Source organism: Taurulus bubalis, assembly GCF_910589615.1.
Source record: "Taurulus bubalis genome assembly, chromosome: 14".
In the NCBI taxonomy this organism is placed as follows: Eukaryota; Metazoa; Chordata; class Actinopteri; order Perciformes; family Cottidae; genus Taurulus; species Taurulus bubalis.
Genome location: NC_136602.1, coordinates 9,806,459 through 9,824,057, shown reverse-complemented (window position 1 = coordinate 9,824,057; position 17,599 = coordinate 9,806,459). Strand labels below are relative to the sequence as shown.

General features: G+C 40.3%; 2 protein-coding genes across 2 annotated transcripts; one reads left to right on the top strand and one right to left on the bottom strand.

Moving 5' to 3' along the window:
* Positions 1-2,356: 2,356 nt before the first annotated feature.
* Positions 2,357-9,911, bottom strand: abraxas2 (abraxas 2, BRISC complex subunit; the record flags this gene model as incomplete). The annotated part of the gene is made up of 9 exons (XM_079230297.1): positions 2,357-4,385; positions 4,522-4,639; positions 4,750-4,834; positions 5,536-5,655; positions 5,935-6,125; positions 6,572-6,638; positions 7,140-7,176; positions 8,532-8,622; positions 9,840-9,911. The coding sequence occupies 9 exons, from the start codon at positions 9,909-9,911 to the stop codon at positions 3,832-3,834; spliced, it is 1,335 nt and encodes a 444-aa protein (XP_079086423.1). The 3' UTR covers positions 2,357-3,831.
* A 98-nt stretch (positions 9,912-10,009) lies between these two features.
* Positions 10,010-14,768, top strand: eef1akmt2 (EEF1A lysine methyltransferase 2). Its single transcript, XM_079229786.1, has 6 exons — positions 10,010-10,137; positions 10,593-10,658; positions 10,834-10,948; positions 11,409-11,516; positions 12,820-13,036; positions 14,497-14,768. Exons 1-6 carry the CDS (start codon positions 10,025-10,027, stop codon positions 14,592-14,594), a joined length of 717 nt encoding a protein of 238 aa, XP_079085912.1. The 5' UTR covers positions 10,010-10,024; the 3' UTR covers positions 14,595-14,768.
* Positions 14,769-17,599: the final 2,831 nt, after the last annotated feature.

Here is a 17,599-nt window from a genome sequence, read left to right as displayed (position 1 = left end):
GTCGTCCCCTGTCCGCCTGTCACCGTTTGAGAGGCCCTCGTCAACTCTGCAAGACATTCGGCTAAATCCTTACCTTTGCTTGTGTTTACACTCCTCCGTCTCCCACTGCAGCCAAAACAAATGGAGCTTCTCCGAGCTCCCCCCACTCTCCCCAACCCACCCCCCAAAGAGCAGAGAAACCCACTCCAATCCGAACTCGGGTTTCTCTCACTTGGCCGACACTAACCGCATATTTACTTCTTTTGGGGCGCCGTTTAGTCGACAGCGGAAGGTCCGTACATACCGCGGAGCAAGAACACCCCCCTAGTCCCGTCCCCCGGGCGTCTGCTTTGACGCTTTAAACCATTTTCATCCTTTTCTCCTCGATTCCCAAACACCAAGCCGAGGCGCTTTAATGGCGGCACAGCGAAGGGGAAGCAACCGAGGCAGGGCAAAAAGATACACTACGAGGGGGAGAGCTCTGGGCCGTGTTACAGTCAGGATTTACCACCTGAATCCGCCAAACAATCTGATTGGTTGAATTTTGTGCATCCCTTGACACCGACCAATCAGAGTCTACGCTTCTCATTCCAACTGTTAAAAGGCTCAGCGAAAACAAACCGGCTCGACCATCACAATAACAACAACGACACATTTATGTTTATATATTATGTTATTTTAGGCGGCGAGCTCAGTTAGTTACAGTATACAATAAATGCTTCTTTTTTAATTCGTGCATCGTAATGCGCTGCATATTTGGCAAGCAACCACGTGGTATGCCCTCAAAAGGGATGAGGGGATGATGTCATCGTAAAAATACTGCAGCAAGCAGTCTGCAGTAATGCTCGACAGCTTGAGCAACAGTTCTCAGCGCGTTTGTTATTAACAATTTGACAGGCATATACAAATCCTAAAATAATTTTTAACACAATACTTTACCAAGTCAAAATGGATGCATGGATGCAACTCTGGTTTACAGGAAAGCTCATAGATACATATCCAAAATAAATGTATACAATTTGATTTGTCTTTGGGATTAGCTAATTGTTTCTAGTTTATTGCACATTTTTTATTGTGATTGTTACTAGTTATTGTCAATTTTTGCTGTCAAATTAACCTGCATGATGTCAAATCATTTGCACATTAAAAGTAGTACATTTGCCACAATAAGAAAACAAAGACATATCATATCACATGTGCATGTCTCATTTATTATTCCCCAATTTAAGAACCCTATTCTCTGTGCACGACCAAGCAGGTCCTTGATCTACTTTCGTCAAGTACACACATCCAGATAAAAGCTGAGAAGTTCAAAGCTGTGCACTGGACTTTGTGCTTTCAGGGAGGTGTTGATGTTGCAATAGTAAGAGTACATGATATATATGTATACATGTATATTTCTATACATGTATATTTCTACTATGTTGGAACTTAAAAAGGTATAGGATACTAACAAGGTTAGTCCTATCACACCCTGCTGATTATCATTCTGGTCGTCAAGACAGGGTTACACCTGGGGACGACAGAAAGAAAGATTTTAAAAGCAGTCTAGGAACTGAAGGCAAGGATTAAGAGTAAGAACCAACATATGGCTGCTCTATACCACCACAACACTCAACTGAGACAAGCTTATACAGTAAGTGCTGTTAAATGCTAGTGCTAACCCCCACCCTTGTCTACTATACATTCATTATATATTTGTATTATATTCCAGTACTCTAAGGACACCATATTCCTAACATATTGAATTTGCCATCTCTTTTAACATTGTGTGATTGTGTTACTCTGGGTGATTATAAAGTAACATTTTAGGGGCCAGTTCCCCAATAAGTGCTGCATTGGCATTACACATCTGGGCAAATTAAATGAGGCCAAAATCATGACATACAACCAGGCCGCATAAATAAAGTGGAGCTTATTCACAAGGCAAAGCTTCTCTCACCACAAATATATCATATGTGAGTGCAACCTGCTGATCAAGACATCCTCCATGACGTCCTCAGGGCGTCCTCCATGTGCAGTGCAAATGTCTTTCCATGCTGAACATAACCGTGTCTAGAATTTACCATTTCATGAGAGGGTGTCATACATCCAGCACCAAATCAATCCACACCTCGTTACCTAGTTGTCTTCAAATGAGACAGCTGTGTAAAAGGTCAGTCATGTTCGTCATGATCATCATGCCATCTCTGCCTTACAAGAAGTATCAGTTACTAAGCAGATCCCATCTGACTTTACAGTTAAAATTCCAGTTTCAAATTATGAAGCAAGCAAAGTCAAAGCTGCATCCACGAGATACAGGTCCACTTAGAAGTCGTTAGTGAAAGTAAAAAGGGAAAATAGCTTTATACAAAACACCACATCATAGAAAGGGAGAAATAAAGCTGCAGGACAAAGAAAAAGTAAAAAGAAGCAGCTGGAGGTTGATTATTGCAAATAGGTAAACAGTTTGTTATACTGTAATTGTACCTCTCAAGAGGGATCTGTGACTGTGTTCTGTGTGCAGATAGAAACTGACCTGAGTGGAAGGCACTGTGTATTGAAGCATTGTCATGATGTCTTCATCACATTATCCAGGTCCATACACGCGACATTGACCCAACCAGGTCAGAATAAATGAGGTCTGCTGTCGACTATGCCAAGACCGGAAGGTGGTCGTTTGTTCTCTGCTTCCAAAGTTACAATTCACACTCTACAGGGGGTATCAGCCTTCCACTATGACTTTAATAGAGAACAAGTCAGTGAGACGTGAGCTTGAAGTGGTTATACGATCACAGTCAGTAGTATTGGAGACAACCAGCACTGAAGTGGAAGTAGCAGCCAGGTTTTTATATGACGAAGAACAGACAGATGCAGTTTTTTTTTTTAGTGGTAGCTCTGTGTTGCAGCAGAAGAAGGGAACCATAAGCATCTGGTTAGTAAAGCTACAGTACATTGTGTTTGCCCTGTGAGCTCCATACAACAGACAAAAGCTGAGTTGAATTTGGCTCAGGGTCGAAGAGGACTACTCAAGTGGCACAACACGACAGCATTGGTATAGCACAATAATAAAGAAATCTTAAATTGTGTTAAGTGCAGCAAAGCGCATACAATTTCCGTGTTAACCGAGCGGAATAAGACATTGACATTCTTGTCAATCAAATTAGATTAACTAATAGTCTGACAAAATATATATATGTATAAAGCACCCATTATAGAAGTGGCAGAGTAAATCTTGCTAGAAAATCTATTCTTCATCATTTAAATAGGCAATTGTATGATTAATTAAAGAATGTGGAGCATGGGGGAAAAAAAAAAAAAGAATAAATCCCAAATCAAATGTGCATGTTAAAGTAATTCTAGTTACATATATATAGATCTCTTCAAGAAAAAAAAAGAAGAAAAAAGCTAATGACCATTTACTTCTTTTTTTAAAAAGTTTGAAGGCTGCAGAACATTCTCCATTTGCTTTTCTTAGATGATAAAAGAAGGCAAAACAATAGTGCAAGAGAGTGGGTGCTCAGAGTTGGTGATGCAAAAGTGAAACAAAAAGATACAGAAGAAAACATGGAGCAGGGCCTGTCTTTTAGGGAGCCACACTGACCCCATTCCAAAAAGCAAAAAAATGAAAACAGACGACTTCACCCTCCAATGAGACACACTCGTTAAGCCTGCGAAGCCTAGCAACGTTTCCCCTTAAAATGGAGATCAGACTAAGACAATGAACACTCACAGCGAGACACCACCTGTGCATGCCTTTCACTTTCAGGACTGGCACTTTTGTCTATATTTGTCTATCTTTGATTGCTTAAGATGCCCACCTCTCAAGGTGCGTCACTTATTCGTGTCCCATACACACCCTGTGGCATGTTTCTATGTGGCCTGTGAGCCTCGGGCGTCCCCGTCCGGACCGAGGGCAGCTGGCCGGCCTTGTGCTAAAACGCTGGCGGAGACCATCGGCAGATGACCGGCTTCACTCACCAAGTTCTCATATTCGCTACTGTCCTCATCTTCGTCATCCTCCTCATCTTCTTCGTCGTCTTCCTGCCCTGCGGCCTGTCTGTCTAACGAGTCAGAGCTTGATCCGTCACCATTGCCAAGGTACGGGGTGCTGGGAGTGGCAACGGGATTAGAGCTGGCGGCGAGGCCCAGGCCCATCCCCAGCGGGCCAGGCGTAGGGTGTCCTGGAGAGCCCACAGCTTGGGGCCGGGGCAGTAGAGCAGCACTCGTAGTTGGGGAAGAAGAGGAGAGCAGAGAGTCCCCCTGGGCCAAGAGGTCAGAATAAGATGGTGGGTTAGGTGAGGTACTGGGCCGCTCAGGAGCAGAGGGTGTTTGGAAAGTTATTCTGGAAAGAGGGGACGCCTCAGAAGGTTCCGTGTTCTCCTCTGGAGTGGGATGAGAGTCTGTTTGTTGGGCTTCGAGGAGCTCTGTAGCACAGAGAGAAAGATGCAACTGGTAAAAAAACGTAATACTTGCAATAAAGCCAGTTTATATTCAAAACCAGCACACATTTGAAATTTGCTGGCACAATTCTAGTTCGTCGAATCCAAAACAGGCACCTACTTCTCTCCTCTTCTGCCAACTTGCGTTTCCTGAGAGCAATTTGTTGTTTGAGTTTGTTCACATCCTCTTGAATGTTCTCTTTCACACGCTCACTTTGTTCTACCTCCCCACACACAGCCTGAAAAGACAAACAGGTACACAATTCACACAAAAAGAAAAAACCTGGTCACCTGGTGAGAAAACAATTTTGCTGCGTGTCTTCCACCAGCTATCCAATATCCAGCTCACCTGCACTTTATCTTGTAGTGCACTGTAGACTTGGTATATTGTTCGGATATCCTTCATGACACCATCTTTGTCAAAGAATTCGGCCCTGAAAGATATTTACCAATAACCATTATATCATTCAAGACATAATGTGTAACATCACACAGTACGAGCTCACCTCGGATGTTAGTCAATGGCAGAGCAGTAAACGTGTCTCGTGGTTAAATTGTGGATGCCTTCTTGTATCATAAATCAAACATATGACACAAAAGTGTGTAAACAAAACTATCTTATCAGAAGATAGAGACACGTCTGGTTAAACCCCCTGCGGTTACACTGACACACAGTATGTATTATTCTATAAAGCAGACAGAGTGACTCCAAGTTTGAACACAAAGAAACAGAAATACATGCTTCTGCATGTGAAACCGGTCACATACCAGCTTTCAACTTCAGGCAGTCACCCGCAAATGGATGCTGATGATGCTGATGAATGAAAACTAGGACTAACACTGAGGTCGCACACCACCTAGGAAGCACCAGATAAATCAGCGCTGCACCGCATCAAAAAGAAATGTATTTGTGGAAGGGAAACAACTCGCACTGATTAGTTGAGGCTGCAGCATGGGGGCGACAGGGAGCACATGTGATGCCCTAAAGGTGAAGCTGGAAGGTTAAAACAGGTGGCTGCTAACCACTGCCCACATATTGGGGGGGAGAGACATCGGGCCATCTAAACGCTCTCCAACACATGTCTGCAGTGACATCGGTGCAGTGCAAAGAGAAAGCCGAGAGCCCAAATCTTACCCATGCTCTTTGATGACCTGGGTGTAGTTGATTGAGGTGTTGGGCACTGAGGACACTTTGTATTCCTGCTGGCTTGTGTTGCCAAGGTTTGGGATTGTGAGGGTGATCCTCTGGTTGAACCTACTGAGAAAAGATGACCAATTAGCACTGTTAAAACATATTATTTTCAGAAAATGAACACACACTATTTTTTTACAGTAACACATATGCACAACTTTTGTCAGGTTTGAACTTTTTTAAACATAATTTCATACATGTTTAAAATGAAATAATAAGCTACTACCTCTATGTAACTCAAAAGCCTGGACGAGAGTAAATATTTATTGATCAGACAGTAGTTTGATATTTTGACATTGACCATAAATATGTGTTTGCTCATGGTCAACATGCAGTTATTACCTGCGGCTAGGTCTAAAGAGCACATACTCCAGAGCGTGCGTGGAGCTGTTGGCAGTGGAGATGAAACTGAAAAGAAGGAAGACGAGGTCGGGCACACCAAGCAGCTGAGTCAGCTGTTTGTGGATTATCTGTTCCCTGAACGACATCTGCTGCTGCGTGTTCCTCCGGAACCGGTACCAACCAATAACGTTCTACACAGACGAAGAAACAACTCTTTTTAAATGTGTTCATTTCAATAACGTCTCATGTCACACAAGTACATGGCCGACCAAAACACTAAATATAGGATGTGGAACAAAACTGACAATAACAATTATGAAACCTGTACAGCTACTTCAATGAGAAAACATAAATAATAAAAATAAAAAAATGGTACATGTTGAAATCAGGACTTTGAAAGCAATTTCTAAACGGCTAAACAATCTAATGTATATCTTGAGATACTCTGGTCAATCACACATTTAGTTCGCAAACACTCGTGAGTAAACAAAACAAAACTTAGATTAAAATAGAAAAAACTAAAATTCACATTGATGTCCAAGGATTCAGGTTATTGTCGCCTTGATTTAAATGCATTTCTGACATTTTACAGGACATCAGCCACAATGCATGTTGAAATGACAAGAAAATCACTCACTTTCCGCCGATCTTTAAGAATGCTGTTGAGATTTTCTTCATTGAGTTTTCCTGCGTAGTCGTAAAAGCTGATGAGAGGAAAAAAGAAACAAACAAGTAAGTTCAAACGTATTCAACATGTTCCTACTCCTACTCTGCCTTGGCCTAATTATTTTTCCCAATCTTGTCAAATGGGGCCATCTACTGTCCAATGTCCCAAAAAAAAAATCTGCCTGTGCCAAAATGCGAGAGATCATCCATTGAAATTGTCAGTATATTTACAATGACCTCAAACTAAGACGCCACAAGCTACTCTGCACAAAAGGCCCTTTTTATTGAGGGGAAAAACAATGCTAATACATGCCTAGAGCTCTTAGGCTCTCTACATGCATTACACAACAATTAACTCCTGTAAAATGCCCCTTCAACCTACCTTACCTTGTAATGCCTGTTTTACAACAGTATTATGTCTAGTTCTCTAAATGAAACAATCATGGTCAAAACTGTTGGCTGAACGTTTCGTCTCCCCAAAGCAATGTCTGTTCTACAATCATATACATGGTGACAAAAAAAAAAAGTTCATATCTTACCTAAATAACTGTGCACAAGGATCATGGTTATGAATTTCTGTTGGGAACAAATGGTGACCGATGTTTTAGTTATATAGCATCATACATGCACAATATTTAAAAGACATACGCCAAAGTATAGCCCCACACCCAAAACAAACCTGACTACTACAACCTGCTGTCATTCTTATAATATAGGTAACTTTACCATATTCATGAAGACACCTGAAATCTATATGGCCAAAGGATTACGTGACCTTAGATCCACACAAACACTTTAAAATGCAAAGCTGTTTCAGTTGTTGTTGTTTACAATACAAAAGCAGAGTCTTAAGCAGAAGGATAAGTGCTGAGCGAAAAGCTGCTTATTGGCATAATTTCTTTGCCGGTTACATTTCACATTCAGGTGCATAAAGGCATCTCTTCGTGGAACTCAAGGGGTGGAGGAGAGAGTCAGGAAGCAAAAAAAAACAATCAATCCACAACTGAAAAAAAATAAAATATATATATATATCTATATATATATATATATCTATATATATATAGATATATATATATATATAGATATAGATATAGATATAGATATAGATAGAGAGAGAGAATCCACTATTGATTTTTTTTATATAATATTATGTTGCCACATTTGGCAAATTAAAATCAAATACTGATTCCTGTGGTTTTTCTGTAGTGATGCCGACTGATGATCACTCTTTGTAAATTAAAATGTCAAAGTGAGTAAATGATTAATTGTGTTTTGTTTCCCCAATTCTTTAAATGTCCCGTTTTCATCAGCATCTCCAACAAGAACTGTTGACTCAACATGAATAGTGAGTTAACCGCAGATAAATCCAATATATTACACAACTGCACACATGTTTTAAATAATGGCTCCTCAGGTTGAAGTTGCCCTATACTATTCTGGGAAATACAGGATGTCTTCAAAATGAATGTACCTAAAGAATTATGAAAGTTGTCCCTAATATATGCAACAAGCGTGGGGAAAATGTCACCAACAGCGGTCTGTACACCACTGCACAGTCTTGGGAAGTCCTTTAACAAATAAAAAAAAGTGAGAACACCTGTGTGGGCACATGGGCTTTGACAACTTGTGAGGCTTACGTTTTTAAGCCCGGTCGTTTTAGAAAATGGTGCAAAATGACTGTCCTATGCTAAATGACAGCAGACGTTTTGACTTCTCATAGCAGACAATGCATCTGTGTTATTAGTAACAATGACAATGGTTCTGACACATACCAAGACACTGACACTTAAGCAGCTAAATTCATACATTCATTGCATTATTATACCTGCCTTTCCTATTGTGACACAAAGGAAGCTATTATATCGTGTGATCCTGTGAACAGTCTCTTCAGGCTTCTATCTTAAACTTGTTTTGCTTGTTACAGTGCTTACCTACTACCTGGAGCAATTCTGCAGTGCTGATCTGTGCGTCACTGATGCTGACGGTCTCTTCTTGCCTTACATCTCCTAATAGGAAGCCCTCCTGTGCAAACACATTTTGACAACTGTGGTTAATGTAGACCTCAAACAAGTATTCAGTTAGTTGATCAACAATGAATTAAACAACAACAAAAGTTTTCATTAATTATGTATTTTCAATAAATAAATAATGATGATTTGCTTTATTTTAGGCAAGCAGATGGATAATCCTTTCATAGTTGGTTGAGTCAATACAGAACAACAATATTTATGTCCGAATCACTGAAACATAATCAAGACTTCCCTTCGTTCAACAAAAAAACTTTTTTGTTCTGGTAGTACATTTTCTATTTAGTAGTTTACTTTTACAAAAAAGTGACAGCTGGTAATAAACAACAGCTCTGCCTTACTCTTTTCGTTTGTCATGAATGCAGACGGGCCGGTAACTATCCACCTGCCCAGGACAGCCTTAACAGTCTGGTATGTAAACAACGCTGTCGTTAGCTTCGTTTGCGGTTATTTTAAAAGCTTTATTTCCAAAACGACTACCTCAAAGGATATATCATCAATCGCGTTACTATCACGTGCACGCCAAAGGGAAGAAAAAAAGAAAAGAAAAAAGTATATTTCTACGTATGACAAACACTTTGTTATACGGTTTTATTGACTTGAATGCAACTGACATTAGCAACGTGGTTAAGAAGCTAATCGAGCAATGTGCAAAGCTTTCGTGTGACCTAGCGTTAGTTATGGTTATAGTTATACAAGTTAACTGCGTTGACGTCACCTCATACCATTGAAGACACACACTGATATCAGATGACAGGTCTAATTGTAGACGTGAGCAGCACAGACACACGGAAGTCACTTGACTTGGCAGCTAGCTAACGTGCTAAGCAGCTAGCTAGCTACTATGTATTTCCTGGAACTCAAACTTTCCCCAACAACATTTTCCAGGTTGAACAGCACCCATTTGTATATATATATATATATATATATATATATATATATGTCACGTGAGAAGCTATATATCCAACATACGTGCGGCTGTAACATACGGGATCATCTTAAAATCCCTAGTTCGCCTTCATGTGTAGCTACAGTGTGGGTAAACCTGCCGGTAAATAGACGGAACCGACACTAGCTAGCCAGCAACAGGATGATGACACTGGGAAACAACACAAACTTAAGGTGTTTATCGGCGACCAGATACGTCGCCGAACTGCACACACTCCCGCTACAATCCCCTAATAGTTGGTCAACATAATGTGTAAGACTTACATGATCTGAATTGCTGTTGGCGCTGTGATAACACACAGAACTAAAAGTATAACCTGAAATGGATGCCGCCATGATGGAAACATCCCGATCAATCCCGATGCCCCCCTGCGCTTCCAGTCACGCAGTCAAACGAAGTGTCTTATGGGAAATGTAGGCGACGACACGACGACGACTCGCCAGCCAGCATGGAAGTCGCTGCAGAAAGCGTCGACGTGAAAAATGGAAACATCTCCGACCCAGAAGACGACAGCTGCTCGGACACCGATTTTGAACCTTCAAAACTCGGAACGAAAGAATAGTAAGCTGTTGACGGTGGTCGATAGTCTCGTGATTCGTTAATAACATCAATTTAAGCTCATGATGGTTGGTTATTCTTGCTAGCAACAGAGCCACTTATCATTGGCACGTCCTGCATGTGGTGTTGAGAGCAAAAATAAAGTTGTGTCGTTTGCTTGAAAACGAACCTAGTTCTGCTAGACAGTCAGTTTATCGTAAAATGGAGAAATCTGTGGCCTCCGTCTGTTTAGAGGCGATTTTGCTTTGCAATTGCAGTATCTACGTTTCCCTGTAACTGTTACATTAACATTGGTTATATTTTATACGTGCTTATGAGAAAATAACATAACTTATGTATATAACTTCAAACCACAATTGATATTAACTTGAATCAAGCTACTTCCCTTTACCACACTTTGTCTTGTTTCTATTATAGCAACGTGTCATCTTATGTATTTTGACTGTCCTTCTCTGCAGTTGGGAAGATGCATATCAAAAAGAACTTGAGACATTCGCAGACATTGGGGATGTTGGTGAGATATGGTAATCCTTTTCATATGCCATGCTGTCATGTCTATAGCCAGATATCCACTGGTTATTACAGTTGTTACACTTGTCATGTCAAAATGTGATGATTCATCATCAGAGATTTGTTCAATGCAGTATTATTGCTATCTGTCTCGTTACTGAGGTCTATGTGTTTCCATCATCTTGTAAGGTTTGGCGAGGAAAGCATGAGCCGTGTGCTGCGATGGATGGACAAAGCTCAGATCCCAGCAGACGCTGCCATTCTTGACATTGGCACTGGAAACGGAGCCTTTTTAGTTGAACTGGTGCGAACAGAGAACATTTTAACAAAACTATTCTGTTTTTTAATTCACAGGCACTTTGTTTGGTTGTTCTTAAAGGGCCACTTCACCAAAATCACAACCAGGTCATTAAAACATAGCAACAGGGATATTGTTTATGGATGCTCAGTTTATTTATTTTTTGTTAGATTTTTTTCAACGCTTAGAAAGCAACAATCCAAATGCCTTCCATCTCTATTGTATTTGGATGATGATGACAGAAGTCTCAGCAATCCCAAAACTCAGCCAAATATATTCAGCATGACTAAAACCACTTTGTGTTTAGTGGAAAATATGTTTGCTATTTTGGTGATCTGGGTCTTTAAAAGACAGCTAGGTTTACTTTGATTATCTTGTCAACAAATTACTTTAACTTTTCTAAGGCATTTTATAAAAGTTGATTAGCTTAGCTCTTACTGTGCTTTGTTTTTGTCTGTGCGTCAAGGCTAAACACGGATGCAGGAATCTGACTGGTATAGATTATTCTCCAGCGTCTGTAGACTTGGCCAGAAACGTTCTGCAGGCGGAGGACTTGACGAATGTCACTGTAAAGGTGGGTTCGGTTTTGTTTGTCATTAAAACTATCGCATTACTTCTCAGTTAATTATCGAAGTGACACAAGTATCACAACACATGTAGCTCCTCCAGGATATTGAATGACATCATTTACATTTTTAATTGATCCCGGGCGCACTTGCCGTGCTAGGAGAACAGCATGAATCAACATTTTCTGCAAAAATTGAATTCACGCCAGTTGGTGGATCTTGTGCTATGCACAAATCAGCCATTAATACAAAATATATCCCCACTATTCCTCAATGCCGATAATACAACATGCCTAGGAGCCGGACTGGGACGGTCAGAGGAAACTCTCCTGTGTTTACTATGTGGCAGAGTTGGATAGGGAGAAGGCCCTGAACATGATGGAAGTCTGCCCACCATTCAGATTTAACCACTTGAAATGAATTGGCAGGATGTAACACATCATCTGACATATATATGCAAGAAAAACAAGTTATAAATGCATGGTCGGTCTGTAAGGGATGTGATGAGTGAGTTTTCCTCTTCTACAGTTGCATATATGCTATGTGCATCACACGGCTATGACCGTGTATGCTTTGCTTGGAAAGAAAGCCTTCTACTGAAGTCAATATTGACCTGAGCTGGACAGGGGGAGCACAGTGTGTGTATGTGAGAGAGAAATATTATGTTGGTATTTCTTTAATACTGCAGATTGACAAAATAATTAGTGTGAATGTGTAGCCTTGAATGGAGTTTGCGCCACATGGTAAAGGGTAAAAAGAAGCGCTTCTTTGACAGATGTTATTGGTCATTATGTCGAGCCTTGTCTGCATTTGCATTCATCATTATGTTACCTTTATGCATTCTTTTAACATCTCAGATTTCTTTCATTATATAGGCTCACACTTAAATTTTACTCTGATCGGTTGCAACAATATATATGCGTTTCTCTCTCTCGAATCCCTTGACCATCATAGATCACACATTTTGTTACCCCTGGTTTGTGTGTATGTGGCTCTTGAGCTCTCCCCAGAGGACTGGTGTTCTGCCCTCGGTCCTAATAAAGGGCTCCTTTCACTGCTGGTATGGTAGGTCAGTAACCTCTGCAGAATGAACTGCTGTCATGTCGGCAGTTGGAGTTCAGTTGTATAGTTAAACAGTGAAGTTTAACACATTTCATCTTTGTTGACGCTGAAAGATATCCTCTGCAGGTAACTATATAGTTTACCCCACAGCTAAAGAGTCAGACTAAGCATGAGGCATTGTGTATGTTGTCGGGTTGATCACAGACAAACTTTTCCTTAACTGCTGGGTTTTTTTTGTGTGCGTTTTAGGAGATGGATTTCCTAAACTGCCACGGTGAGCTAAAGGGTTTTGATGTCTGCATCGACAAAGGCACATTCGATGCAATAAGCTTAAACCCTGACAGCTCCAAGGAGGACAAAAAAATGTATGTCCAAGTTCTAAAAGATGCTCTCAAGGACAAAGGATTCTTCGCTATAACTTCCTGTAACTGGACGAAAGAGCAGCTGCTAGACCGATTTATTGAAGGTGAGGGGAAACACTTCGGATCATTTATTTTTAATAGATTCTGTTGAGTCTTGTTAATTTCTTCGTAAGAGTACTGCGTAGATTTACTCGACAAACCAACTCAATTGGACAGGTACTTCTAGTGGAAACCCGACCTTTGATCATAAATGTTAATCAGGAATATGGTGAATCATTCCTCATGTATTTGATTCTACCTTGCTATTGCAATTCAGAATTGGGCCGTGAAGTAAATTCTTAAGTCATTGAATTAAAAAGCCTGTGTGTGTGTGTGTGTATGTATGTATGTATGTATGTATATATATATATATATATATATATATATATATATATATATACATACATACATACATAAGTACATACATAAGTACATATATACTGGCTAACATTCATACCTGAGTTTAGAAGTAATATATTTGAATTTTGATATTTTAATGTAGCACATTTCCTTCAGGAAATTTGACAAAGATGATGTTTGATTAATGTCTATTAGTGCTACAGTACAATCTGGTTCGCTACTTGGTAGTTGTTGCCAAATACATAGCTGCCTGGAGGGGAAAACACATTAAGAATCTAAAAATATATAATGGGTTTGCTCATAATGTTAAAAGGTTCCCTGAGGAGTTTGTAGCCTCTTGTAGCACTCAGAAGCAGTTTTTCTCAGAGCGGGTCCCCGTTTTGTTTCTCTCATGCATGTTGATGAGGACGCACATGTCACCTGCATCCGGGTGGAGCATGACACAGTTCTGCCAATGGTTTCACACAGTTTCACTGATCTACAGGTGGCGGTAACACGCCAACATATTCAGCAATACTCCGACAAGGAAAAAGACTTAACTCGCTATGGTGCTTGCGAGTTAGTCTTTTTTCCTGGATTAAAAAAATAAATACAAATGGCTTTGCTAATGTTTTATTAGAAAGGAAAAACATGAACTACTTTTTACATGTTTGTTAGAGCTCAAGGATAATATACACAATGGGTTTTGGTGAGACTGAATGTAAACATAACTTGTATTGGTTTACACCTTTTTAAGTGGATGTGTGCAATAATGTAAATGTGTTATGACAATGAGAAAAACAGTTTTGTCGTGAGGCCCCCAGTCAAAACACAGACCCAGTTCTAAAACTGCGCCCACGGTTAGCTGGCAGGCTAACGTCAGGCAACAACAGCCTTGTAAAGCCACAATTCCGGCAAGCTTCCATGAGCTGTCACTCCTCTACATGTAGTCCCTCTGGAGAGCCTGCAGGGGGCCAAAGGGCTCTGAGATGTCATCTGTCATGCTGACAGGCTGCCTTTTCCAAGGCCCCAGGAAGCGCCACAGATGGTGGAGGGATAGTTCTCGACTTCTCCTAACCCTCTGTAGCCATAGTCAACCAGAAAGGCTTCCAGGCATCTGTGTTTAAGGAGACATGTTGATGTTATAGTTTCTTAACCTGCGCATTTTCTCTGTGTTGCCTCACAGGATTTGAGTTTGTAGAGGAGTTACCGACGCCAAGCTTCCAATTTGGAGGCAAGAAGGGCAACAGTGTGACGGCCCTCATCTTCAAGCGAATTCTTTGAAAATAGAGGATACTGTTTGTGTTATCACATTTCTTTTCTTTTTTTTCCTTTTTATCACAGGAAATCATAATAATGTACATACTTTTTTTTTTTACAACAATACTTGATTCACTTTAAAAGGTATTGTGTAATGACTGAGTGGAATTCTCTTGAAATAAATATATTTTTTTGTTTTGTTGTTGTCGTGTTATATTCCCTTGAGCCATAGTGTGATAGCAACCTGTTACATTTGTATGAAATTGTTCAGTAATCTTTGCGACACTGTTACTTAGAAGATTAAGATTATTCATTTCATAAAGGGGCTCGAAGAGAAGTAGGATATACACAACAATTTGCACTGAACATTTTTCCCCGTTCCATAAAATTTATAACATCCCAGCTCATTCGCCTCATTGGTTCAAATCTACAGCATGCGATTGGCTAAAAGTCCCACATGGGCGGAGTCTCTCTTTGGCATGGGTTTTGAAAATAGCTCCATAACATTCATGTTTTCCGGTACCTGAAGTCCTCACTCCGCCCTCCTGTGTTTGCTAACGCAATATTTGACCCAGAAGGAATTGGTATTCAGTTATCTATGTTACAACTAATGAGAATCTTACTTCAGCCTACAGTCAGAGAACACCCCAGAAACCTTTTATCTCGGCTGGCTCGAATCCCCCTCCAGTTCCTTATCTCGTGTCATAAACCACAGGACGAACCACAGGTGGTCCATTCTCTTTGTTCCTTAAGACCAAATGCTCCTTTGTAAAACCCTCAACCACTGTCTGTGTGTAAATGACCTCTGCACTCTGCAGTACAGAGTTCATGTGACCTCAGCAGACTAGTGACTCTGTGACCTGATAAACAATAATTTATCTTAAGCATTGCAATGTACACATGGACATCATTACACAGTAATAAAGTGACCTTCATATGCATACAATTACAAATCCCTCATAATAACATCCCTTATTAATTATCATATTTTATGCATTGTAATGTACACATAAACAACTTATTTTACATAGATGTGCAAGTCCAAATGTGACAAACTAAGCTTAAAAAACACTACAGAAGTGAAATGTAGTAGTAGCAAAACAATATTCAGTATAGTACAGCAGTATTGCATATTGTAAGTATTAAGTCTACAAAATACTATATATATATATATATGTATATATATACACACACACACACTACCATTCAAAAGTTTGGGGTCACTTAGAAGTTTCCTTATTTTTCAAAGAAAAGCACTGTTTTTTTCAATGAAGATAACATTACATTAATCAATAATAACTGAACATTTGTCTGGGTGACCCCAAACTTTTGAACGGGTGTGTGATCATAGTTTGTCAGCTTCTCGATGAGTGACGCTGTTCGGCACTGACTCGCCCGTCACTGCACCCCCGCCCCGCTGGTGTCACCTTTTTCCCCCTTCATGAGTTTGCAGGTCTGACTGTAAATGTTAGACCCAGTGACAGGCTGGCATGTAATGGCTTGCATAATACTTAGTAAGGAAGCCATAATAATATTTGACTCATGGCTGAAGTTAAGTTTCTCCAGCTCTCCCCAGGTTGGCAAAAAAAGCATCTCAAAATGCATCAGATTGATGCTTTAAAATATGCAATATTTAAATTTTTCTTACGGGGGAGCATGCCCCCTAGAGGGGTAATATCCTTCTCACCTTTTTCACCCCTGACCCGTTTTCATGCCTGATGAATCATCTTAAAGTCCCTCAGTTTACTTCGCAAGGAACCTGTTGAGTGTCCTGACCCACAGTTTGAAAACCCCTGTTCTGTCTCACTAAATAATGAATTGCATCCATCTTTCATGACATGTGGAAAATAGCCTGTGTCTAATTGGTGTCTAACTGGAAACCAGCAGAGCTTGGGGTCCCGAAGACCCTGATTAAGAATTTCTGACATAATGAATAAACAAGAGGCCATGCCTTCTATGCAAGGGAAGCCTGTCTGCCATTTACTTCCTTAATGACATCATTAATAACTGTCAAACTCTGGACTCTAATTGCAATCTGGGCCAGTGGTCCAGTGGAACCGTTGATGTTGAGGCACGCTGTTGAGTAAACACATGCGAGCTTTACAAGAATTACTGCCTGGAATTTAACAAGGCCCTGGATATCCTGTCTGGATGTGCACATTATGCCCACATTTACAACTCCGAGATTTCCCCATGAAGTGAAACCTACTTCATTAAATATCCTCCTTTACCTCTGTCAAAAATGCACTCTTGCGTAAGCAAAACATCTGGGTAGACAGATCTTTGAGTGTTTTTTCATTGTGTAATTAGATTTTAATATGTGCTGAAGTTACAGTCCCTCTTTGAATACACTGCAGCCTATAATTTCCCCTGCACAGGTGCTGTTGCTAAGAAGCAGACTACACTATAATCCTGTTTTCCTCAACAAAGTCATGAGCTTTTTTCTTCAGTTTTTCCATATAATAGTTTTCCTAACATTGGATTGCTCTTGAATTAGAATCAGGATTATTCACATACAACGAGTTTGCCTTGGTATTTTGGTGCATACAAAAAAGAAACAAGTACTGCATGTAAAGAATCTTAAATCCTTACTTGTCTGTTAATCTTAGCCGCTAAAAATGTATCTGGATGACAAATGATGTAGAGATTACGAAAATGTGTGCTCCTGGCTGTGCTGTGCTTGCAGTTAAATGTGTTCATCATTAAAAAAAACGGGTTATATCTTGACCACGTGTCTGAGACATGCTCCACTGTGCAACGTAGATTCATTCAGGAAGCCAATAGCTTCCTTGTTAAAGGGCCAATTCTAAAAGGACAGTTTGAACCGTGTCTTTCTCTCATCTTCAGAAGTATTGCCATCCACCATTAAGTAAAATGAAACGTACGATCGTGCCGGTTTTAACTGAGCTGTGCAGTACATTAACCACCGTCAGCACTTTCATGGCTTTTGGGTTGGCACACACGGCTGAAGCTCCACTTTTATTCCACTCATAATATTAAACCTTTAAGGGTTTTAGACGTGATGCCAT